This window comes from Netta rufina, assembly GCF_964035555.1.
Source record: "Netta rufina genome assembly, chromosome: 7".
Classification (NCBI taxonomy): domain Eukaryota; kingdom Metazoa; phylum Chordata; class Aves; order Anseriformes; family Anatidae; genus Netta; species Netta rufina.
Window position 1 is genome coordinate 3,077,381 of NC_140130.1, and position 26,898 is coordinate 3,104,278.

At 41.4% G+C, this 26,898-nt stretch overlaps 1 protein-coding gene across 2 annotated transcripts in view; it reads right to left on the reverse strand.

The window, feature by feature from the left end:
* The window catches only part of JMJD1C (jumonji domain containing 1C), a 153,195-nt gene that overhangs the window by 99,107 nt on the left and 27,190 nt on the right, over positions 1-26,898 (reverse strand). For both annotated transcript variants that reach the window (XM_084290058.1, XM_084290057.1), the window contains exon 2: positions 4,705-4,869. In XM_084290058.1, the coding sequence (XP_084146184.1) occupies positions 4,705-4,869 (165 nt within the window). The remainder of the gene's footprint in view (positions 1-4,704; positions 4,870-26,898) is intronic.

The window sequence follows — 26,898 nt, forward strand, 5'->3', positions numbered from 1 at the left end:
CTTATACTGAATCCACAAGTAAACTCTGGAGACAGCACTGTTTTATTTATAGCTATAACAGGCACCACGCACTTCCCAAAACAAGCTGTACTCAGCAGAACACACAAAGACCCCGACGACCACCTGTGCCCGTACGGAACCGCCCCAGGTACCCAGCTCTGGCCCTCCAGCTAAATGAACCATTCCCCCATCCCAATTCTCACTGCATCTGACTGTCAAATCATTCCTTCCTTCTTCTGGCTTCTATCCCACAGAAGGCTGCCAGTTTCTTCCAAAAGGAAATGGCCAAAATAAAATTACTTTTTATTCTCCTGTTCTGCAGAAGTCTCTTCCTTTCTTGCTGTAAGTGCAGCAGTTCCTCCCATGTTCTGCCATTCAATGCATTTGCTTTCCCTTGCCTCCAATTCCAATCCTTTTCTTCGCAGCCTCTTGCACTCTCCTGGCTCCTTTTCCTCAGAAACCTACCATAATCTATCCATCTTAAACTCATTTAATCTTAATTACTTTTTCAATTACCTTTCTTCCCTTATTTTCTTTCCAAGATGATAGAACATGTCCTTTAAGATGGATGCCTAAAACGTCTTTCGTTTCTATCTGTAGACCTTCAAAGATAAACTTTAATTTCTACACATTATTAAGTTTCCAATACTCTTCCTAAATAAAATCATTTGGAAAAAAAAGAAGAAATTTGGTCCAGTCCTTCCTACTCCTTGAATACAAAGTTGATGTTGTCAACTAAAAGAACCCACAGTTTAGTTTTCCACCTTGGTGTGCTCCCCCAGGTAGCCTATCACCTTAAACCTGTCTTCCACATTATTTTACCATTCTCTAAAAGTCTCTCGTGGCTTCTGTCCTTAATTCCCACTTTTTTTTCCCTCTACACTTTATTTCTAGATATTTTTATGTTCAGGTGAAGAGTGAATAATTAAATTAAAATTGACAGCTCACAAAAGCATCCTGTTTGGTCCATATTAATACCTTGGCTCCACGCTGTCACCCTGCCCACACGCTGACTTGTCTCCCTCGTTGCCTGCTAAGGAGACACCGTCGCACTCAAGCCTGAACTGTATCATAGGCATGACTTCATCACGGATCTGTAACATCCTAATACCCAGACTATTTCTAAACCAGGGAGAAGAAATTAATCACCCTAAAATACAACTCTTCTTTTCCACCCACAGATCAAAAAAAATTTATCATCTCAGTTGCTTCAAAGTTGTCTTCTGAAGAATTCAAAAGCAATTTCACCTCATTTATAAAGTATTAGCAATTCTCCTAGCCCGCCACTTTGAGCCTGTCACTTTTTTTTTTTGTATCATTGATTTGTAGCCCCCTTGTTTACCAAGCTAAGCTGATGCCTTCAATTTCAACATGTTTTACAGGCTACTTTTCTTAATCCTTTAATGTGCAAAGACACACTTCTACTACCCACTTGCTAAGTTCTCAAAATCTGTACTTTCTTCCCCATGCTACGCTGTTGGCAGAGTTTTCTCTGCACTGACATCTGTAGAGCATCTCCAGTAGTTACTTGCAATACTTATCCCTAATTTCTAGGCTGACATCACTTGTCATCACTGTGTATTTATGCTTCTCTCTTTACCTGCGCTAACTTTTGTTTGTTATATTGCCTGTAAGCTCCCTAAGATAGGGATAATCTTTTCTTCTGTGGTTGCATGGTACCCAGGAAGCTGAGCAGAGCTTGAACTCAAAAACACTGTGGCTAATGCTGCCTACATTCCTATAAAGCTATTTATGAGCCAGTGCCTTTAAAGCTTCATTTGTGTGAGCATTCACACGCTGTGCTGTGAGCGCTCACCTCTGTCGCTAGCTCCAGAAGCCACCCTGCAGGGTGGCTTGCAGTGACAGCAGTCAGCTAGGCAGCCAAGAAGTTCTTCTCCAACCTGTCCAGAAGAATCATCTTCACAAGAAGGAAAAGCATTTGATTAGGGCATGAACAGGCCAAGGCCTTCCACCTCCTTTCCTTTGCACACAGGTTTTCACAGGTACCTAGTCAACGTTGTCAGTGACCCCGACACGACGAAGCACGTTGATGCCAGTGGGACTCTAGGCTCATCTGCTGTCAATTTGCCACCTCTGGAGTGAATGAGGCAAGAACCCAACCATGAGAAAGGATAAACTCATAGTGAAAGAAACTGAGCTGAGAATCTATCCCTGCCTATGTTACAGTTTCTAAACAAGGCGAAAGAGGTGATACTTCTCATTTCCTTTCTTTCTCAGTACCTGGTTGAAAGGAATATAATCTTAAGAGCACAGCTGGACAAGGTCAGCAGAAGCTGTGCTCTCAGTAACAGCTACACCTCAGGCATCCCAACTAGGACGTGTTGTGACCAAGCTGCATTCTAGCAATTTCATCTATGAAGTGCTCTTTACATTGCATCACGCAATGAATACTAAAAGAAATCAGTAATTGAGCGGTGATGATTGCCCCCAGAAAAGCCCACAGGAAATTACAGACCTTATCTTCTGATCAGGTTTGAACACCACACAGTAAGTACAGAATATGTTGATCAAAGAAGAGCAAAACAAAAGGTGATTAGCATCTAAATAAACAAGTGCTTTCCATTCATTAATAAGGCAAAGATGATGTAGAAAATACTACATAACATACACCTCAATATTACTTTGCTGCATATATACTGCATCCAAAATAAAGTATAAGATTACAAAATTGTCAAATACATGAATGACTTCCCAGTATGGTTGCATGCATGAGAAAGGTTGAGATTTCTCATTCAGTAACTATTCCAGGACTCAACTTCCAGAAAACATGCATTATCATATCCACACTGAGGACTTCACACGGAAGTGCTGTTGGCAATCAACATTTTTAGTACTTTTTCCATTACTTCTCCATTTTTTATGAGAGTTCTTCTGACTTAAAAAATAAAAATAAAAAATGCCCCTTTAAAGAAGTCACCCACTTCGCTACAACAGAGTGTTCAGATGGTCTGGAAGCAACAGAATTATGATGGCCATCTGGGCACCCTCCCAGATTTCAGGCCTCCCAGAGGCCTGGCATGCTCTTGACAAGGAGCAGAGCTCCAGGAGGTCTCTGTGGAAGGCATCTGCTCCAATATGAGTTAATATTCTGTATCTGCACTTTCCCTCAGACATGGGTTTTCTGGAACGGGGATGGATGACCAGAGGGTTTGACTCAGAAAACAATTGTTAGAACAATTGCAAGCAGGCCAGGCACAAATGCTGAGACCTTGTCTTCTTTAGCATCTGGAAACTGCGACCTAACAAGCTGCTTGAGCCCCACTTTGGACTACGTGATTTCAATCTCTTTTTGAAATGTAAAAACAAGAGGTGGATGTAAAGTAACAAAGTACATAGATAATAAATTCTAGCTTGCTAGCAGATTTTAAAATACTGATCTCAACCAAGGAGACATGGGTAGTTTCAAAGAGCAAGTGACACGACTCTAAAACTAAAAATTCTTGCTCAAGGATTTAATAACATGAAACGGAGTATTTGCCTTTGCAAGCTAGTACGTGAAAGAGCCTGTACATCCAAAACATTATCATTTCACACATTAACACAAACATAATAAATGAGTCAAGTAGGAATATTAAGAGAAAAAAGTCCCATCCTGAACCATTTATGCATCTCTGCTACCAGCAACCTTGCTTGAACAGCTTGCCCCATGACATTCAGAATGATGGTTCTAGCCACAGCTCCAGGGAAATACACATAGATTTTAGAAAGTCCCCAGAGGCAAGAACACAAAACGAATACTTAAAGAAGCACAGAGACACAGCTAAGATCCAGAGAAAAGACATCTAAATCCATTACAACAACAAATTTATAAAAACCCAGGACTGAAGTTACAGATACTGAACTTCACGTCAAATATTGATAACACTTCTCCCATTCTCTTCACCATTTTGACAAACCTGGGGGGAGCTTCCTTTTTAACCGACGATTTTAGTGATCTTTCCCAACCCTCTACAGTGGAAAAATACCAACAGGTTCCTGAAGTCTCTTATCTACTGATCTTCTAAAGACTTTGACAGCACTACAATTTTTTTTGGAGCAAAAAAAAAGGAATACACAGTCATTCCTCAACAGATTATCTCATCAGATTCTTGATATTCATCAGGTCTACCTAAAGGCGTGTCAAAAACAAACAGAACCTCCTAGCAATTCTCTCAGCAGCTTTATATCTGGGCATTGATCCAGGGAGAGGAAGAGTCACAAGTATCACCTCATAAGCCAGGAAAACAATCGTCACAGTATTGATCTTTTTTTTCACTTTTCTCACCTTTCTGAACTTGGACCCAAATTCAGCTCCCACAAAAAAGGTGGGTTTTGTTTAAGGGTTTATTTTGCACCTCAGTTTCAATCTTCCAGACAACAGATCATACGTTGCCAGCTACTAAGTTAATATTTATAAAATGCTTTGACTACGCAAAGCGACAGTAATTCTACTATGTCACTCCGACTAGTTTTGCCATGCTCTAAGTCGATTCAAAAATGAATGACTTAGCGCATATTACACCCACCCTTTCAACCCAAGCATGATTTATTAATATCTTCTTATCCTTTTTTTCCTCTCTTCCCCCTCCATGCTCACCTCTTTCCACCACCACCATAACCAAAGTAAACTAGACAGTTTCCCAAGGAGGACAGCATTACAGAGATTAAAATCATTTAGTAAACAGGATTGCGCAAGTGTCTTACCAATGCAGGCCATTGAATTTGTTTGATCTTTGATCCCTGAGTCTGGCTTGGGTCCTTTCTTTTCGCCCAGACCAGCTGGTACTCCACCAAGAAGGTTGCAAAATCTTCATAAACTTTAACCCATTCTCGCTTTTCCCATTCAAGGTCATCAAATTCCACATATACCTGGAGGGATGTAAAAACAGGAAGATGTATGTTATCGTATGTACACAGCACGTGTGCATCTACATGCACTTTTGAAAGCATGTGTTGTAAAATGTAATGTAAGAGCTTAATATTATCCCTTTTAATGTTATGGTATTGAAATAATACCATAATTAATTCAGTTCCTGCATAGAATTTTTTCTTAGCGGAACATGTGTGCTAAAGAGAGAAAGGGTACATTTGCCAAAACATTACTGTGAATATTGGGTGTCTTATGCCATGAAAGAAAAGTGTACCACTAAATACTTACTAGAATAATTCAATGCATACAGCTATTTATATAAGTACGTTCAGAGAATACCTCCCGTTATCCATTCAAATATTTCTCATACTTAAAAGCAATTAATGCAAACTAATCAACCAAACAAAAAGCACAGTTTCAAAGAAAAAACCCGCCAGCTGGAACAGCACCAGAAAGGCCACCATAATCCTGCTGCTCCTGCAGCTCCGTGCAACTCCAACACGCAGTACCCAACTCCAAGCTCCACCAGCAGAAGCAGCTCAGTATCTTGACATTTCTGTCCTGCTGGGATCCCACTCACAGAATCCTTCTGGGTTAAAACAAAACCCTCCTTTTGGGTTAAAACAAAAGGAAAAGAAACAAACAACAACAACAAAAAACATAATTTTTGTCTCCAGCTAAATTAACACAGAGCCAATTTGCATCTATTTGATCTTTTGTCACCCCTGCCCTATACATTATACACTTCTCCCCAACACGTACTTGGAGAACCACCTTGGCTGCATTTACTAAGCTGAACATGCCAAGCCTTTTGTCTCCTCTAATAAAAAAAAGAAGGGTACTTGCAGGCCAAAAGCTATCCAAAGGTTACCCGCACTAGAATGCAAACTTTTATAAATGCATTGCATTTCAAAATTAGAGAATTAGAAAAAACACACGCATAATTTGGGAAACAGAATGATTAAGAGACATCAGTGTATTTTACAATGCCAGGAAGAAGAGACATCCAGCACTGTAACAAACATCACTGTTTGTCAGAAAGGGAAGATGCTCTGCTACGCTCCTCAATTTTGTCTCTTAGTCACACCCAGGGCAAATTCTGAAATTGGAGTTTCTTCCTCTATCTCCTTCTGAGAACTTACATCACTGCCACCAAGAAAATCGTCTCTTTAACTTCGGTTAATTTTAGGCCTGCAACATACTTCCTTGTCTAGACTTTCTGTCTCACACTTCCAAAATGTGTGCTATGTAGTGCTCCTTCTCATCTCTTCCTTCTCCCTTCTGCGTGCACAACTTCAGGTTATGCCAAGCCTCCTCGCACTCCTGCATCAGGATTCACCACCCCAGTCCTCCCCGCTCTCAGCCCTTCTTTTTTAACCCACACCACTTCCATCCTATTCCTACACGCTTCCCTCCTTTCTCTCTGAAGGCAGTGCTTGGATTACAATGACAACTTACTGCAGTTATTTGCTTCGTATCAGCTCTCCATCACATCTCCACTTAAAATCTGCCCAACCATAAGGGAAAACAGAACTGGTTTCTTCTCGTCCCACCAAGCTCCCCTCACTCCGGCTGTCCATGACCTGGGCGGTGGGAAGGCAGCCGCTGTCCCCTGCTCCTCCAGCCCTCTGCCAAACGCCGACAGCTGGACACCCGTCATCCTGAAGGCTCTTGGTCACCGCTCTCAGACCTGTGGCCGACTGCTCTTTTCACCCCTCATTTCATCTTACTTCTCTCCCCTTTGCCTCCTCGCCTGAACTCTGAGTCATGGCAGCGCGCACGGGGCAGCAGCCTTGCATCAAGTGTTCTTCCTTCCGTCTTTCCCAAGCGCAGAGTTTCCCCTCCGGACTCCCTAGATCCTCGTCTGGAGTTTCTGCTGCTTGCCCGCTGCCACTGCTCTGACATCTCAACCGCCCTGCTCAGCCACAGTCACCCCAAAACTTTGCATCACCTTGTCCATCAACACCCTACCCTTTGACCTTCTCCTTTGCCCATTTCACTCCCTGCAACTCTCCTACAGATAGAAGAGTAGTAGGAAACTACTACTAACCCTTGCAGTGACCTTTGTATCAGACCCACTGGGACAGGTCCTACAGAAAGTGATCCTCCTGCTTCAGCCTGTTCATTATTAAACCATCACCTGTTAACCCAGCAACCGAGTAGAAAGCAACAACAAAACCTCAGAAGTAAGAATTGTGAATTGACACCTCTCATTAGAGGGCACCATTCTCAAAACGGAACTAACAGAAGTTACAAAATGTATGATGAAGTTACAGAATTGTAATTTCACAACCGAAACAGATTCAACAATAAACATACTCATGCTTTAGAGCATCAGCAGAAAACCATGGTATCTCAATCATCTCAGAAACATTATCTTCAGTTTGCAGCTGCTTCGAACCCTTCTAAAGGGAAACTCTTGCAATGGAGCAAATGACAATATTTAAAGACATCCTTCAGTGAGAGTAGAGTCCAAATCATTCCCTATCATCATCTTCCTCTTGGCCCCTCTTGCCACGAATTGCACCCAACTATTCCAGGCTGGTCAAACCACTGCATTTTAGTACCTGGGAAGGCACTTTGCTTGGATAGCCTATAACAGGAGGTTGAGCGCAAGACTTCACACAGCAGCGAGTTTAAAAATAGGAGGCAAGGGGAATCGAGTCAGTAAATGTTTTTGAAAAACACAGATAAGCCTAAACTGGAGTTAGCAGTTTAGAAACCGCCACGCTAAAACATACTGCGTCTTCTGGACACTAGCCAGAGCTTGTGGATAACTGTGACACAATCTAGTGTTTGTGTGCAAGTTTTGCACCCCAAATAAACCGAAATCCGGTGCAACGGCAGTGGGAGTTATTGCTGAGCTATCTGCCGAGTCTCCTGGCACCGTATAATTAGATCTTCAAAGGAGCAGTTCCAAGAAAAGTGGAGAATGGAGCATGGCACAGAGCCAGTCTGCCATTGCCCAGGGCACCATATTCCTCCTCTAGCAAGGCACACACACAACCTTACTTGGGAATTGCTTCTGCCAGCTTTCACCACAGTCAGCTTTTGATGCCAAGACTATTAACTATATCTTCTGGCTTTTCAAAGTTCATTTCTGAAAGGCAGAAACAGCACAGACAAAACACGGAGCCCAACCCTTCACCCGTTCATTTTTATTTTTTATTTTTTTTTCGCTAGCAAATAATGGGCTTAAAACAGGAAAATGCATGACCAATTTTTCTGAGGCAAGAGTAAAGTCTCTGAAGAGAACAGGCTTCCTCTTTCTCTGGACACTGATCTACCACACGGAGAAGAGCTGTATGAATTTATGAAAGGGAGTAAAGGGAATACAAAGGGGAGAGAAGGAAAAAAGCAATCCAGCAACCTGTGCCAACAAAGCAAAACGTGCAGCCAAACTAACACCCACTAAGGAGTGTGAAGGCTGGAAATATTTGATCTCTCTTGCTTCACTGATTAAACTCTGTACAGCAAAAAAAAGTCTCCAACATCTGCCTCCTTAAGCATAGATGTTGATTTTGAGATTTTTCAGCCAAATTTTGCTTCCTTGCCTTGTCAGCTATATAGAAGTTTGTTTTGCCAGAGTGGCTCAAGCTTTCTCACCACGTATGTACTGACTTGCACAAAAAGGAGAAATTCCCACTGGGACGATATTATATTTATAATTGGCATTAATGTGCTAATTTTGTAACTCACTATTTTCCAACAGGAAGCAGCATAAGCCTTTAGCATGTTTTTCCAAGTAAAGCAAGACAACAAATTAATTTCCAGCGGAGTCAGCCAAACAATTGCAACAAACTATTGCTGTTTCAAAGCCAGAACACAACAATCAGGGGGAAATTTTCAACATCCAGCGCCGTGATCCAGACTTTTCCAGTCGCTTCTGCTCCAAATAAATACGCCTGACCAAACAAATCCTGAAACCTTTTCAAGTGGCATGAAACCAGCGCTGCCTTCCAGCGAGGTCCATGTGTGTCGCTGGGAAGCAGACCACGCGCCGTCCACTTTCTTGACCCCACCTGAGTCAGCGGCTGCTGCTCGCACCTCCTGCACACAATAGCAGCCTGTACCGCTGCCCATGGGTGGCTTTGTTTGGAAGAGGCCACTGCTAATGACCCAAAGGCTGCCTGCAAGTTAACTCAGCCCTAGCAATGGCTCCAGGCAGTGCAGCTACAGAAATCGCTAAAAATGTTGCATCATTTTAAGACAAAGCGTTCTCTATTGAGCAAATAGACTGCTGCATAACATTTGTTTACCAAGGTTCTAAGCCGATGTGTCAAAGTGATTCATTTTAGTGGATTGGTATTTAAGAGAGCACAGGTTATGTTTTCCTCCCTAAGCAAGGACAGCCGCCCAAGTCACCGTGCTTCCCGTGCCGTGCTGAGGTCTGCCTGGTGAAAGGTGACACACACGTCCCTGCTTCTCACCAAAGGAATGTCACCAAAATATTGACGTCTAGCACAATTATTATTTTTATTTTTTTTTTAATAGGGCAAATAAAACACTTACCCTCTTGTACCACACTGAATAGTCTTTCATCTACACAGATTTGACTACTGGCTTCAAGGTGAGTCCCAGGGCATATCCCACTGAGTTTTATTCTTAACATTTTCTAATTAAGAGAGATTATTACACTATGTACAACTACATTACATAAATGTAAGGGTTGAGAACTCAGAATTCAGGCGCTAAAAATTATCTGTGATAATCAAAAGTCTTCTAGGTCTATCTTTTAAGTTGTGTAACTAAATCCTAGCACGCAATTAAGCATCAAAAACTAGTTGCCAGATAGCCTGTTTCCCAACCCTGTGATACACGGTGATGCAAAAAGAAAAACATAAGCTTTCCATGTAATTTAGTAGAGGCTTGCCTGAAAACGTGTTAAGGATAAAATAGACATGTTTTCAGTGGTGATAAAAACTCAAGATTTTTATTTATTTTTATTTTTTTTTGCCACATGCAGCCATTCAGGCTTGAAATGGGCAGCGATGGTTCCCGAGGTACCAACTCCACACAGCTCTGACGTTTTGCTCAGCTCCCCTGGTCTTCCTTAGCGTTTTATGTAGTTGAAAATTAAAACCAAGTACGCTAGGCTCTGAGAAATTTCCCTGTCTACATATTGAAATGGATGCGATTGCCAAATATCTAACTGGTATAAACTAAAGCTACTCATAAGTACACAGGGAACAGAGCCAGTAAGAGTGTTTTTATAAAACTTAATCTTCCCATCCTGTTCCCAATATCCTTGCCTTCTCAGGTTTTTACAGATTGTTTCTTTGATAGCATTACCCAGCAGCCAAGACTTTCTAAATATATCTTTAACTAATCAAATGCAATCAAAGCACAATTTACTATAAAGCAAAACAGCTTAACACAGTAAAATTATTGCTCTGTTATACAAGTGCTACCCATTTCCGCATGGAAAAGCGATGAAATTGCAACCAAAGACAGCAGAAGGGTTTTGGTTTAATGAAGAGCTTGTGATGTAGTTACATACTACCAAAATTCCCCCAATCTTTCTCACTAGCATTTCAATTTTCGTAGTCACTCTACACTAAAAAAAACTTCTTAGAAGTATCATCATACTCCTTTGCTTTATATTTGAAGTGCTATATATTTATATTTTACAAACCCTACAAGCAAAACAATATAGGGGGAAAAAAAAAGTGTATTTGAAAACAGGTTGGCATCAGTCCACACAGCCTAACAACACCCTAAGCAAATGTTGGAATAGTAGCAATGGATTGGTCTTAAGCTACCACATTCTTTAGGATTAAAGGATGAGTTTTATTGCCTTTATTTATTCTTAAGAAGAGGCAGCATTTTCATTTTCACCACAAATCTGGAACAAATTTTTTAAGCACAAATATTTCACTTGTATTTGTATACCAGAAAGCATTTACTTTCAAGGAACAAAGCAATACTGAATGTACTGAGTATTTTTAGCAGGGGTGAGCAGACACCCACAGTGCCACAGTGAGCCTTTAGAAGATGTGAAAAAATTCTTGATAGAGTTAGCATACATCTATTAATCAGACTTCTGGAATTCTTCCCCCATTTAAGGAACATTATAGTTCATCTCAAAAATATAAGACCTCTGCTTTAACCCAATTACGAGGAAAAAGCTGTAGAGTAAGACCCACTTTACAGCGAAGAATGTGGAAAGTTTTTTCGAAGATGGGACAAAATAGTTACAGTCCTATGCTATTACATCACTTAATACATGTTATAGCATTAAGCCTTTGTTGTTTCAGAGCTCCCTGGAAATCTCCTTTTTAGCAAGGCGACGGCTCTAGGTCTGTGCAGCAGGAATGGAGCCCAGCACCCCACAATGAGAGGCTGCCCCCTGCCTTTTGCCACCTGCAAGAAGGAAGGAGGGTAGAGGGCATAAACACCCAGCCTGGGACCATCTGCTTAAAGCTAAGATCTATGAAAAAAACTGGATATGCACACTTGCTGGAACACATGTCAAATATATGCCATGCACAGGAGGAAACAGGAACAGATGTAGCTAAGAATACATGCTTCAATAAACATCAATTTTCAAGGTAGCTTCCTTATATCAAGCTTTAAAAATCCAACCCTGCAAATACAGAGAAGCATTTAAATAAAATCATTTATTTCATGCAACTAGTAGTCTGAAGATATACTGTTGGGAAATAATAAGCATAGAAACAATCAGCATACACAGTTTATGGTTAATTTTGAAATCCTGATTTTCCGTTCCCTGAAATGCATGCCTGAACATTGACAATAAAGTAGCTTTTGCAGAAATGCAGATAAAAATGGTTGCAAAACTGAAGAAAAATACCAGTAGTATTGCAACAACCTGCTGCAGTCTGTAGCTGGGATTGCTAAGCAACCAGCACATCATGTAGAGTGTAAAGTAGGATTGCAGGGAAGATAAGAGTACAAAAAAAGCCTCCTACTTGGACGCCTCAATGCCATCTTTGAAAAATAACAAAAAACATTTAAGACATGGATGTGTCTTTCATGCATAAATTTAAAATATGTATTCCAAACAGAATGCGGAAGAGAGAAAATATGAACTACACTGAATTGAAAAAAATATATTTATTAAATGCTGTTTAGAGTCCTCAACGCATTTCTCAGAAAGACTTTTCTCTCTAAGACAGTCCGCAGGAGTGCAAAATTTTATTTAAAAAGTTGTTTGAATCACTTATGTACTTAAAATATTTGACACATTTATTTCACAAACCTTTTCTCCAATTTCATATGGCAAAGTGAAGTGACGTGCAAACCAAAAATTAAATCATGACTGTACTGGGCTTACAAGCAAGCCTAAGCCAAGTAGTACTACTTTCAAAACGTTTTAGATGCCAAAACATACACTGAATTACTCATCTGAAATGAGAAATAAAAGTGACATTAAATTTTTAAGAATGCATTAACTATTAAATCATAGCAGCACCTAGTTAAAATATATCCATTACTCAAAAACTTCCTGGTCCTTCAGGTTCAAAAAAAGTCTTACAAATTCTTTGTCAACACACAATGTAGGGAAACTTTTCTATTATCTAAAAAACTGAATTTTTAAAAACAATTATTAGGAAACAAACACTATAGAAAGCCTGCATGCCCAGTTTAAAAACAATGTGAATTTTGTGTTTGAATCAGACAATTGCGAATTTGGATAAGGTAAGAACTGTTACACGTTTCTGTAATTACATGTATTATTTAGATGGCTAGTTAAAAGCACCATGTGCATAGAGGCCTATTTTGAAAGTCATACTACAGTTCAATTCCTGTCAGGTAATTACAAATTGAAATTTTGCAGCAATGACTTTTTAAATACATGATGCTGTTTTCAAGCTATATGCAGTATTTCACATTTGTAGATCTGACTGAGCCAACTGAGTGGGGTTTGAACCATTTAAGGCACTGGTAATTACTTACTCAATATTCATGGCTTTCAGCCCATTGTGACAGTGCAGTAGCTGGCTAACGAGGGTATGGTTAAAGTTTGTGTAGCAAGCTGTCAGGGGACGCAGAGCTCTACAGGAGGCTGGACTGAAGTGCATGGTAAAAGCAACTGGTTACTCTCCATTTAGATTTCATGATTTGCCAGTGTTCCTGAACCACAAAATCCAAGCTATGGCCAGCAGCATACCTATACATATTTATCAGCATCTATCCAGGCAGAGGTTCCATCAGTTTGGCACTGCTGCATGGAAAGTGATGTCCTCCCAAAACCACCGAACACACACCGATTTCCAACAACAAAGCTTTGTCTGAGGTTCAACCAAAACAGAGACTGTAAAAGAAAAGCAAGGGCTTGGGTTGAATTTTGGTACACGTGCCTTGAAATCCAGGCTAGAAAATGAAAAGAAAGAAGAACAAGTGCCTCAGCTTTCTGTGCATCCACACTGGTCTTAGAAGAGCAGGCCAAAGAAACCAGAAGGGGAGGGCTTGTTAGTGTTAGGTCAGAGGTTGGACTCGATCTAGAGGTCTCTTCCAACCTAGAAATTCTGTGATTCCGTGTCATTCTGTGAAATATTTGAGTAGGGAAGCTAATGTACTATATTAATTAAAGCCTAACTTTACGTCAGAGAAGAAATTTCTACCCACCGTCTTGACAATAACTTGCTGTGTCCTTTCTTCTATGTGAAGTGCTATTTATAACCCAAGTCTGCAATCTGTTTCTCCTAGTCCTGTCTAAATCAGGTCTAAGCCACCTAATAAAGACAACAAGTAGTTTCTAAATACTACCTAGCTAGGACCCTGTCATATTTTACTTCTTTTTTATTCTAGAAGTCTGAATCACAGCCTACTTACAGTCTTCCCCTCCAGCCCCGTGCCCGCCCTCAGTACCATCTCTCACGCAGATCCTCTCTCCTCGTTTTGGGCAGACTCCTTGCTGCCATTCCAGCCTTTGGGTTTCCATCTCCTCTGTAACCCATCTTTCAAAACCGCATCTCTGTTTCTTTTACATTATTCATCTTTGTCTACCCCTCTGTAGTGGCGAGCCATCCCTCACTCAGCAGTAAACGCTGATATAATCTTCCTGATCTATCTAAAAGCTCCAAGACACCTGCCAACAACGGACTGTAACCAAACTTACAGACGTCAACTTCTTTCCTATGGATTAACTTCAGCATTGGAAAAGAAAAAAAAAAAACTATACTGAAAGGCTGAAGTTTTAAAGGACCAAGATTTTTCAGGTGAGTTTGTTTTTCCTTTATTTTTCTGTTTGAAATTGAATCCCAAGGCTAAACTTCACACAGAGAAGAACTAGGTCATTACAGTTCCTATTACACCAGTGCATAAAGGTCCACAAACTGGGATCGAGGCTCATTCTAGCTCTGAACTGAGCTATCTGCAGTATTACCAAACTGGAGATGAAGACCAGGGGCACACGAGTAGATGACATCAGGAAACGTCCTGCCAAAATTAAGCACTATTTTGGGATCAGAATGAGGAGCACCAGCACAGCTTCTCCTTTTTCCTACGGTGTTTTAATCTACCTCTTGAGCCTCCTTGCCATAACAGCCACTGCTCAGTTACAGGTATCTGGCATTTGATCAGCTATCTAACCAAAAAAATGTAACTCTATAATTAGCATGTAAGCTATAAGGAAATGCAGCAGTACTATCAGTCAATTAGGCACCTTTAATCACCTTTTCCATCTCACTGTCCTATCGAGATGTTTTATATCAGAATGAAGACCCACTAGTAATGCACACAGACTGCTTGGTCCAAGTAAGTTAATCAAAGTTAATCGAATACTTATCTTTTATCAACATATTCCAGAAGACTTGTAATGGATTTGCTTTAAACAACAAACTTCAGAGATTCATATTAGAATTCAGATTTTTGGCACTGATTTCATGCCACCGAGCAAATCACAGTCTCTGCTTTAGCACCCATACTGTAAACAATCATTTCAACCCAGTTTTACCTGCTTTGACCACAAAAATTCTCTGGGAACTGACATTCTGTGTTTCTGTGACACCAAATGCAATGGAGAACTAAAGTCAGCGGGCTTCCAGGTGCTGCTGAGGTGTCCCAATCCAAGTCCCTTTGGATCACAGAAATACAAGGACTGGCTCCTCCGAACAGCTGGCCACTTCTCTGCTGCTGCTGCTGCTAAGGTCAGAGCGTAGGAAGGACTACTCCAACTAAATGGAGCTCTTAATGCATGTCAGCTGTAGCAGGGAAGGGGTGGAAAGTACTTAAGGTTACAAAAAACATTCATGAGACAGCCATGAAGACCCTCTCTCTCTCCCCACAGGATTGCCTGCTAGTGTTTTTCAGAAGATGCACTTTTGCACTCATCTTTTTTTTTTTTTAATCCTACGAATTTTTCATGTGAACAAGGCGGTTCAACATTCAGAGCCTACCTAATCTTTAGTTAGTTATTAACCAGTCTCAGTACCAAAATTCTCTGAAGTGTTTATAATTTTTGCATTAATTGCATTAAAAAAAAAAAAAAACTCAAAACATACCTTTTATTTTAGAATTACGAGTTGTCCAAATCCAGATGTGTATTACAGCTCAAAAAAGGGAAGAAAACATAATATGGGTTTTCTGCTCTCCTAGTAAATTTTTTTGCAGATTTTTAAGGCAGAACAATAGATCCATTGATAACATCAACAGTACAATAGATCCAACACATAACACCACCAAACTGTTAACACTTGAGCTCAGAAGTAAAGATGTAAGAACAAAACACTCACAATGAGTATACATCAAAAGCTGTTTAATGAATTCAACAAATAGCCTTAATTATTGCATTAGCTACCTCTGGCTAATTCACTCATGAAAACCTCAAATAGGCATTTCCCTATAACAACAGTAGGGAAAATGTTTTCAAGCAACTGGTGTTTTAAAGATTGCAATGTTAAATCAAAAGAAAGCTTGTTTATGCACAATGGTTTTATAGACTGTAACTGTAAGAGCCGTGCCTGTGTTTTAAAACAACAAAAAAATCCTCCCTGCAATTCAAAATGCATGCTAGAGAATAAAGCAGCATTAATTCAGAACTGTACATGATTTGCTCGCCATCTGTGCAAGTTTCTGGAAGAAAATAGCTTTTCTTTATGTCCAAGGCAGCTTCTAAACGCTAGAAATGATACACGATAGATTACCTACTGCACTGACTCTGATACTTAGGGAAGTTTCTTAAATCCATTAGAACTGAACAATTCAAATGTGAGGCCTGAAGTATGCGTATCAGTACTGGTACTTTCCGTCTTTCCCCTTTCTCCTCTGTTTCCCCAATAACACCTCGGCAGTTTAAAATCAAGATTTAGTTTTATGTATCCTTTGATTCAACCTTTGCTACATGCAGAAAATGCTGAACAACCTCCCCCAGATTTTTAGCACTCTGCATGTATCTGCAAGACCTTTTTTTTTTTTCCTGGGATGCTTCCCTGTTATTCTGATAATCACTTCACCATTTAGGCTTAGATTTTAAACAGAATCTTTAAGTTTCATCATTAGCAAGTTCTTCCTTGTGACAAATACCGTACCTCAGCTCCTCCAAGTTTTCTGAATGATTAAATAATGTTCCCTCCAGGAAAAGGAGCACACTACACGGAGGTATTTTTGACTGCAGCAGTCTCCAGCTGCAGAATTGTTAGTGGTGCAAGATAACAGAAGTATTTAGTGATAACAATAAAGATGTGAATCTGTTTTCAAAACAGATCAGAGAAACACACCCATGGTTTCTACTTGGCTTTACCAAATACCTTCTGCTTCACTGTACCAACAACTTAAAACCTGAATGTTATTTCTAGCAATCAGTCTCACTTCCTTCAAACTGTACATACAATAGACCACATGCTCCAGAAAACCTACTGTGAATGAAAGGAATTCATGAAATTTCACCTAAGCATCCAAGGCAAAAATATAGGACAGATGTCTTTCCTCTACTTACAACAAATATATTAATACTGTATTAAATTAAAAGAATGTGATAAATATTTTGAAGGTTATGTTCATGACTGGCTTTCCCATGGCTTTGGATACACTTGTTTCACTGCGACCTCTTGTATCATAACCTGTTAGAGGATTAAAAGCACAGCCAAGGCCCACAATCACTCAACTGTAACATGCTTGGACTAGATAATAGCTCTCACTATCACAGACAGATATGTACTCCAGTATTTTTATTCCGTGTATGTATGAAAAGCAACAGATGAAAAAAAAGACTATTTCTTTCTGTGCACTTCACTTCCCACAAAACCAGTAAGGCCACGATGCGTTACCCCCAGTCACTGGGCTGGAAAAAAGAGGGGAGGAGGGAACGCCACAGCTACAACCCGCTCCTAAATGCCCAAAGGCAGAGGTCACTGACGAAGCAGTCAGACAACAGAAACCAGTACGTAGCCCACTCAGGGAATCCCTCACAGGCGATACCATCGCTACCTCACGATCAGATCAGGAGATAAAGGTTGGACAAACAAGATTCAGAAGCAACATTAAACGTGAACACAGGCAAGGAGAGGTTTTCTAGTTTTGCCCTTAAGAAGTGGCCGGAGCACAGCGTAGAGCCAAAAACCCTTACTGTGGTTTGGTACATGAGATTATTAGATATCAAAACGAGCTGCCAAAGAACTTTGGCACAATTTCATGGGAATCAAAGAAACATACCCGGCGAGTCCCGTAACACTGCAAAAATGAAGTGTGCTTGAGCGCTGAGAGCAAAGGGCAGAGATTCCCAAGCTTTCTAACACGTGTGGCTTTTCTTACCATCACATCCCTTCCTTTCTACCTTGGATCAAAACAAACAAACGTATATTAACAGGACACACTTTGTCCAAAGGAGCCCACAATGGCAGAACTGGCTGCTTGGTTATGGTTACCACTAGCTTTCAGTACTGGCTGCTTTCCTAACATGCTTTCTGTATCCAAGATGTTAGGAAAAAAGAAATCTCCCCACCCCCAAAAAAGCACACAAAAAAGTATGCAAGTTGTCTAAAGCCAAGACGAGACCAATCCTTTTGCAATTACTTGATTTTAAAACATAAGCCCAGAAAACAGGCAAATTGGTCTTTTTTCTTTTTCCCCCTATTGAAGCTCTAATCCTTGAAATAATTTTTCTTCCCACATGCAACACACTGAAAAACAATTGTAAAGCTCTGAGGAAAGCCAGCACCTGCAGGAAAGGGCTTAATCTGGCAACTGCTGGTGTTGTTGAGTTATTCGTCACATAAATCTCTTATTAAGTCCCACCTCTTTCCTGTAGCTCTAACTGTTGGAGTTTGAGAAAACAGACCTCGTTTCATGCTCAACTCCCACCACTAAGCAGCTGAATCTCCTACGTTACTTAGAATACTGTTCGTGAGAGCAGACTTCACATGGAGTCATGCAACATCCTGTTCCAAGCCAAATGCTCCAGATGGGATATGTTTCACTGCTGCCTCCCCCTCCCCAGCCCGTTTAAGCTTGTTCTTTTTTCTTTGAAAGCATTTATCCCCAACTGATGCTCTAACAGCATGCTAAAACTGACCTTTGAAGAAAAATACAGGCGTATCACAACCTGCCTATAATCTAAATGTTCGTGCTACAAAATTAAAAAAAGAAAAGGACATTTAAATTATCAAAATATTTGCACCAGCTAATCAGTTATCAAAACCACATGTATAAGAAAATAAATTACTCGATGCAGCTCAAGAAAATCTGCCTTACTTCAGAAAGTTTGCTAATCATTTAAAAGCCTAACATTGTCACGCACGTTACTAATCTAATGGAAGTTCTCATCGACATAACAAGGAAAAAACTGTCTAGTCTGCTGATCACTCTGAATGCTGGCAATTTCTCAAACATCTGCTAAAGGTCAGATTTCCACTGCATGGAACCAATCAATGAAGCTACACAACACTCCCAGCGCCATTGGAAGTGCCAAACAAAGACCACTGTTTTACATAAGCAAAGAAACTCAGCCTGAAATCTTCCAAAACACTGCTAGCAAAGTCTTCTCTTCTGTCGCCACACACTGCTCATCTACCTGGCAAGGACTCCTAGAATTAGTGCAATTTTGCTTTTTTTTTAATCGCAAAAACAAGGCGCTGCTAACCCGGCTCTTTCTGCATTGTTTAATCGTGTGCAGCTCCTAACACGTACACAGGAACGTTAGGGAAGGAAAACTGAACATCATCTGATTTAAATGTAAAGGGTTTGTTTGGTTTTGTTTTTAATTTAAATACTAAGCATCGTATAAACGAGCAGTTTCGGAAAACTGAATATTCACAAAATTGGTGCCTTTGTTTCAGCTCAGCGACTTCAAACAAAACCCACCCCTGCTCAATTCTAAAAACAGATCTTGGAGTTAAAAATCAGGCTGAGCTCATAAAACTCTGCCCTAAAATCCTTACTAAGCAACCTCAGAAATATAATCCCAGCATCCTACCAGATTAGGGAGTTGTTGGCTCCTGCTATAAACAGCATGCTCTATATTTCAACAGCTTATCACATGCCATAAGACCGGTGTTTTAGCAAGAGCAAACACATAAGAAATAAATGATCAATTTCAATGCTGCTGAAAAGCTGAGCTTGTTCTATTTTTACAGATAAAACAATTTTATATATGGATAATCTGGCATTGATTTACAAGAAAAGCTTTCCACACACTAGATAGAAGGACCAATAACAAAACACTCTGATGCAATTTGGGGATTTCTTATTTATTCTATTTCAACTCCTGTGCGTGTTGCTAAGTGATCTTCAAACTACAATTGTACTTTTTTTTTTTTTTTTTTAAATCCACTTTACCTTCAGAGGAAACACGGATAAAAGAAGGGAGGCAGAAGTCCCTACTCACTCCAATAAATTCAACAAATGTTCCCTTGCATTCCTTCTAACGCAGCAGCTATTACAGTAAGAGCGTGGTGGTGCTGCAATCCCAATTGAAGGAAATACGCAATTTAGAATATATACCTACTAAAAAAAAACAACCAGTGAGGACATCTCCACGCAGTGAGAGCCTTGTGCCCATCCCCGGCCGTCCAACACTGCAGCCCTAGCTCTGCTGCCTCCCAGCTTTGCTCCCGAGCCTGGCGCTGCCTGCCACAGGATGGGGCACCCCAGGGGAGCCCTGCCAGGAGGAAGGCAGCTCCGAGGCGTGGGTCAGAGCAGGAGCACCGTGCCCTAAGCCAGTGCTGTCTGATGGATGCTGAAGGCTGTGAGGAAGATGAGGCCAGCTCCCCAGCCAGCCCAGGCCCACTGCAGAGCAGTGTTTCTTTCACAACAGCCATGGCGAGGCAACAAACGCACAGGCTGCTTCTGCTAATACCTACCCCAAAGCTCTAACAGCACAATGAAACTTGATGTTATCTGAGATATAAAAATGAAGTCATTAAAAATGAATTTAAATGTCTCAAAAAAAAACGCCTCTTCAATTGTATTTTATTTTATTAAAGCTGAAGAGGACGATGAGATACTTTAAGCGACAGTTATTTCTCTGCATTAGTTTCAGTTCGTGTTTGCCTTCAGGTCCTCTGAAGAGCTTCTTTTGGTGATTGTTTCTTACCTGGTCTGTTTGTGGGGTGCTCATGAGCACGGACTGTCACACTTACAGAACCGGAGGCAGCCAGCAGAAAGGCCCATCAGCACCCAGCTGCCTCCTTGCCATCGCTCCTTCGACCTTCCCCATTCAAGGGAAGCCAAGAAACGAACAAACATCTGTATGAGAGGCTTCAGGGAAGACAGCAATGGCCAGTAACAGTTTCCATCACTGCTGCTGTTTCTCCCAGCAGGTCTGTACAACTCGCCCTCACAAAGGGCTTGCTTTGAAGTCTGTTCAGCAGCAGCACATCACCCACAGGGGAAGCAGCGCAGCAGCACACGCTCCAGCAGCAATTCCGTGTAAGGATCAGGGCCCAATAACACACTGTAACCATGATGGCTTGCAGGACGGGGGTAGCTCTATTCAAACGTGAACGACCACATTCACATATCTGATGGTAGTTTTCTTCTCAACCTAAGCAGCAGCCTGGCCAGATGGGAATATAGACAACTGTAAGAGTCTAAAGCACATTGCTCACATCTCCTCACGTACAAGTGCAGGAGGGCACCGCTCTGCCACCCCCATCGCAAAGCCCTGGGCAGAAGGGAGGACGAAGGCACGGGTCAGCACCTCCCCGTACAGCAATGGCACTGTCTGCTGAAACACTTTTGGAAACCATCCCAAATGGGTTCATCTCTCCAGCTTTTCAGTTCTCACAGCACCACACCTACCTGACAGAGGTTTTACAACCTTCGAGCCAGCTTTTGGGGGGGGGTTTTGATGAAATCATACTACCCCCACAAAGCAGTAAGTTGGGGCAGCCAGCGGCTCCGCTGCCTGGCGCACCTCGATTACCTTCGCTGATTTAGCACGCAGCTTGGAGCTTGGCCAACAAGCGAGGAAGAGATGTTAAAAGCGAGCTCGAGGATCTGCAAAGACCAGTTTTATGAGCACAGGCCAACTGCCAAGGCATTACTTTGAACTCCAGGTTACCGTGGCTGCAACAGCTTAAACCCAGCTCAAGTGCATCTGCTCTGTGCTGCAGTGCACACCCAGAGACTCGTCAGCTCGCTCTGGTTTGCTCCAATTTGGGTCACTCCGGCTGCTTTCAGGGAACACACCGAGAAGGCAGTTCTGAATTCACCACAAAACCCCTTGCTGCTGTACCCGAGTTGCACTGCCACCTTATGCCGCTGGATGAGCCGTACTGAAAGGGCCAGAAATTTAGTAATTAAGCAGAGGAAACAGAAAGGAAGCTGTCTAAATGCTGCCTCCAAAAAGCTGCACAGCGAAGGACTGATCCACGCCCAGCACAACTTGCTACCATTAGGTAGACATTATCCCAAACTCAAATAGTTGGGAAGAAGTTCATCACTTAGGGTCAAGATTTAAAGCTTCTAGTCATGTGGTACTGAAGTTAACCCCTGAAGAATTACAGCATTACGTTCATTGTGTAGTGATTATTTTTTTTTTAAGCATTCTTATGAGTTCACTAGTTCAAAGCATATAAAATGTTCTTTGAAAATGTAACTACCATAATTTTTCCCCAAATCTTTTCCATGCACACAGTATCTGCGTGTACGTTTAAGATTAATATCTTCCAGTTTATGCAATGCCATGGAGAGGCCACAAAAAGAAATTTAGATTTAGCAGCAATCTTCTCCCATGGCACTTGAGAGGAAGAATACTGTTCTCCAGAGAAACTCTCAAAACAATTGCCCTTTTTCCACAACAGCTGCCATTTACTTACATTCTCACGAGGACTGAAGCCATAGGCTGCCTCTCAGCAAAGAATAACTGTCACCTCGCTTTCATCCTTTCTCAAAGTCATCATCTGTATCCCTACAGAGAGGAAGCCACTTTCTCCCCCGAGGGCAATTGGCTTCATTCCCAGTGGTGCAAACAGAAGGCAAGTGGTGGCCATCCTTGTTCAGGCAGTCGTGGCTTCAGCCCCACTGAGAAATGAGGAGTGGCAGGCACAAAGGAGGCAAGCACGCTTCTCGGACCCCTGCCCTAAAAATTCATCTCTGTCCTAAACGTCGTAAATCCCACTGCATCTGCATTAGCCAGCAAGATGGATAAATGGAAGGAGAAAGCATACGTATTGGATGAAAAGAAAGAAAAAAAATCTGGACTTCGGAAAACATCAGGAACAAAAATAAACTACAGGTCCCGCTGCCCCGAGTCAGCGAGGCAAAACAGCTGTAAATCTGTCTCGACTGGCTCTGCATTGTCCAGTTGCTTTGTGGCTGCAGAACGCATAAAGCAGCCATCAGCCGCCAGTCAATCTGCCCCTCGGAATTGTTCAAAGTCCACTTTATTCAACGTGGATTCACTCTTTAGGGATTTTCTTTTGTATGAGCTGGGTACGAACACTGCCTACACGGAGTGTGAAAGATGGGTCAAGGCAAAGAAACTGCCAGAGAGAGCTACAGGAAGACTGAGGCTAATCACTAATTTCGAATCAAAGGAAGCATTTTACTAGGGCAGACTGGGGGGAGGCGAGGGGGAAGGAAGGGAAGAGGGGATGATACGACTTACAAAACATCCTTTAAAAGTTTAAGAGATGTTATTAATTATGTGCACTGTAATTATCTGCAAAGTCAGGTAAACACAGGCTTTAAACAGAGAGACAGCTCATTTCATTTTCCTTCAATTTTTCTGTTAAAAACAAAAAAAAAAAAGAAAAGCTATGCCACAGTCTTTGAAGTACTATACTGAAGTGTATGGGCTTACTCTCGCAGTTGTTTGGGTGATGATTACATCCTCCCCCATCCTAAATTACTGATCACATTCTCCACCTTAACGTAGTAGTTCTTACTATTTCACTGCAATGCATTAAAACTACCAAGTGTGGCAGGTGGGATTATTCAGCTGGGCTGATAGCATTACCATTTCCTGACATTTTAGTGCTTCATTTTGCAACCTTTATCTTTAATTACGTTTCGCCCTGGAATAACAAAGAATACAAGACAATATGAAATGACATAAACGATACTCCTAACTAGAGCTGCCAAGATGCTTTTATCTCGGAGATGCCTGCAGGTTTTTTTGCACTTCAGTTTCATTGTTTTTTCAACATTTTCAAAAGCATGCGAGACAGCCAGCTAATTCAATGTTTTTTTTTCATTAAATATTCTGGTTGGATATTCGTGCATGTAGCACTTGTGATACTCTCCCCTCACTTGCAAGAATGTGAACAGTCAGATAGAAGAAAGTTTAATTGAAGTATCAAAGAAACAAATCAACGTAGAAAGCATAATTACACAGTAACCCTTGAGCATACAAGTGGTTAGATTTCTAGTTAAACTGTCAGCAAAAAAGGCAGTCTGTAAAGTTAATCAAGCATTACATAACAATTAGTCCAATATATTTCTCCAGAAGATTACAAAAAGCAGAACTGGAAAGAAGGAAAAACACCGCAGTCCCTGCACTACCCCTGAACTAGGAGAAAGTATTGCAGGTCCAGCAGCAGGGCAGAGCCAGAAAGCAGAACATGCTTTGGCTCTGTGCACACCAACAGGTACAGCCCCAGCTGCCACCATGCACGTGGTGCCTCTGATTTCCCTGCAGATACGATGGCTTTGATGCAGCATCTTCTGCTTATGCAGACCAGCAGAGTAAATTATCACTTTGTACGATCCACATAGTACAAAGAATATTCTCATCTTACAACACATGTACAATGCCCAGGTGGTATTCAGTGATCTCCCAGAGCAGCGTTGCAGAAACAACCTGCAAAGTGCAGTCCATCAACATAATTCATCTGTCTAAAGGAAAAAATCCCCAAAAACCGGTATTTCAATCCATTTTTGAGAGCTCTACTGTGGTATTTCAAAATCTACCTTCCCAAATTTTTGGCACTGAGCAGTTGCCAGTAACAAATGCAAGCACACAAATGACAAGGTATATCACACACAGTGAACGCTGGCCACCTTGGCAGATTTGCCTGGCTTGCATTTGTGCATAGCTCAAGCAGCAGCACAAACATATTGTGCAGTCATTAATTCCCCCAGAAATCCAGCGATACTTGAAGTTTTCAAGCTACCTGAAACAGAAAGCATCAAAGACTTCACAAACCCCACCACTCCATATAGTTGACTCTGTGCTCATTTAGGCTGTTTTGTCTCCATTTTCATTTTATGGCGCTATAACATGAAAGGCAATTTTCAGAAAGAATGAACAGATCTCCCTAAGTACACAATTCAGATTTCTTATTACATACCCTGAGCTCTCCTATGACATTTCAACAGTAAAACCTGATATTCTGTGATGTTTTCATGCCTGTATAGAGAGAACTCGTGGTAGTCCAACTTCAAATCACGTTACCTGGAAGCAGGTATTTAAAAAAAAAAAAAAAAAAAAAGAGCCCTCGATAACGTTCCCCACATCACGTACATAAACTGCTTTAGAGATTAGATCTTGCTTCATTGTTTATACTGATTAACAGCGGCTTATATAGGACAAACCTTTCTTATTGTTCCTTGCTTTATGACTTGTTTTTAAGAATTAACTTTTTCCAGAAGCTGAACTGTGGTTTCTTATGTTCCAAAATACACCCTCATCATATTACTCTAGAATCCCCCCTTCGGAGCTGCAACATTTTATTCCAGTACCTTGAGTTCCCTCTCATAATGCCCTCCAATTTCGTAGCACATCCCAGAGCTTCTTCCCCTCTCACCCTTGTAAAGGTAAGGAGACAAATTCCTGGAGATCCTTGCCATCAAAGGAGACGGGAGACAAGACCACCAGTACAGTCCTCCAGAACTGCCAGTAAGAGCAGCTAGTACGGCTGGAAGAGAAGGGCCAGAGAAAGCGAACCTCAATGCTATGGTTCGCTTCTCGTAGTTTACTCACTTGCTGTCACACGATAATGATAACCTAAAAAGATGAAAACAAATGTGAGAAGTGAGGGTTTTTCAAATCCCTCTGTATTTTTTCTTTCCAATGAAGTCTAGAAGCTTCTCGTTTCCAGGTTAATCACGATGAGGTGGAAGGGTTGTTGTTATTACATGGTTGGAACAGACTTCAAGCAGCGACAGGCCAGACACTCGTAGCCAACCAGTACCTGTTACACTACGCTATCTCTGTTTCAAGCCACACTATCACAGACTGAAATGCCTGTAAAAACGTAGAAAAGGGAAAAGGGGACAAACTTAGCACAAAAGGTCTGAATCCCTTCTTTCACTATATAACCATTTCCCAGGACAGTGCATCTACTACCTGGCGACTGACTCCCACCTACGTTAACATTTACAGAACAGGGAAGAACAGCGTTTCTCTGCCTTCTTGACAAATTCTTGGCCTGACACCCAAATACTTCCAGAGAGCAGACCTTTAAAATTATGTTTCTGCCAACTGAGAGGTGGGGAGGGCACCTTTTCTTCTTGTGAAGAATGTAGATGCGGTTCATCTAACTAATTGTTTTAAGGGGATGTCCAAGCAGCAACAACACAGGAAAATAAAGCAGAAAAAAACTAAAACAAAACAGAACAAAAAAAAAGCAATCATGGGTGATCGTACTTGGCAGAAGAGGTATAAACTCATTCAGTTACTCTTATTTGAGGTATACTCAAACCACTGTTAACCATCAAAACTATTTGCTATATAAAGACCTACATATAAAAGCCACTACTTGGAGCATCTTTCCCAACCAAAAACTCAAGTGTGACCTTCCAAATAGGCGAAAGGCCTGCCCAACAACAGCAGTGGTGATCCCACAGAAAAATGTGCTCCATACATCAGTGCTAGGACAGCAAGTTCAATTTACAGCAGCTTGGGGGGCCAGCTGGAATCAACAGCTTCTGTGTGCTGCACCAGCACTGACCCTACAGAGGGATCTGGGTATTTCTGAGACCACAGGCAGTTGTTCTGACACACTGTGAAGAAAAAATACGAGGCACAAAGAAAGCATTGAGTCAAACACTTTCTCCAAGAGGAAAAAAAAAAAAAAGAAAAAAGAAAAAAAAAAAAGAGTAAACAAACTAACAATAAACAGTAAAATTTCTGCAGCTAAAGAGCTTTTATAGCCTTCTAGAAAAGAGGGTATCTTGCAGCACCTAAAACACTCCCTTTTGTTAAAACCTCCAGGCATTTGGTTGCTACCAGTCACCTCACACACACGGGCAGGCATGCCCCAAACCTTTTTTACCCCTTTACAGCCTAAACCAGCCTCAAACAGACAAGGGCATGGTCTGAGAAAGCCAGAAACTTGCCAGAGAAGAAAAGGCAACAAGGCTTGTAAGAGCCTAGCAAATTTCCTTCTGAGATGACCGTGGCTTCCTTACCTAGGAACACTGTACCTGCCCAGGAGCACCAGACCCAAAAGACTGCAGTAGCTCGCTGATTTATCTGTGCAGAGAGATAATGCCGTACATCTGGCAAGTCAGGACTTGCAGGATGATTTACCCCCTTTGTGAAGCTGCCAAAACAGCAAGAGCCAGGCATCAGATTTCCTCCAACAATCAAATGGGTCAGACAGAAACTACCGATCAACTTTCTTCCAGAGAACAAAAATATCCCTAAAAGCAGTAGCTTTATGACCAAGAAATGCAAT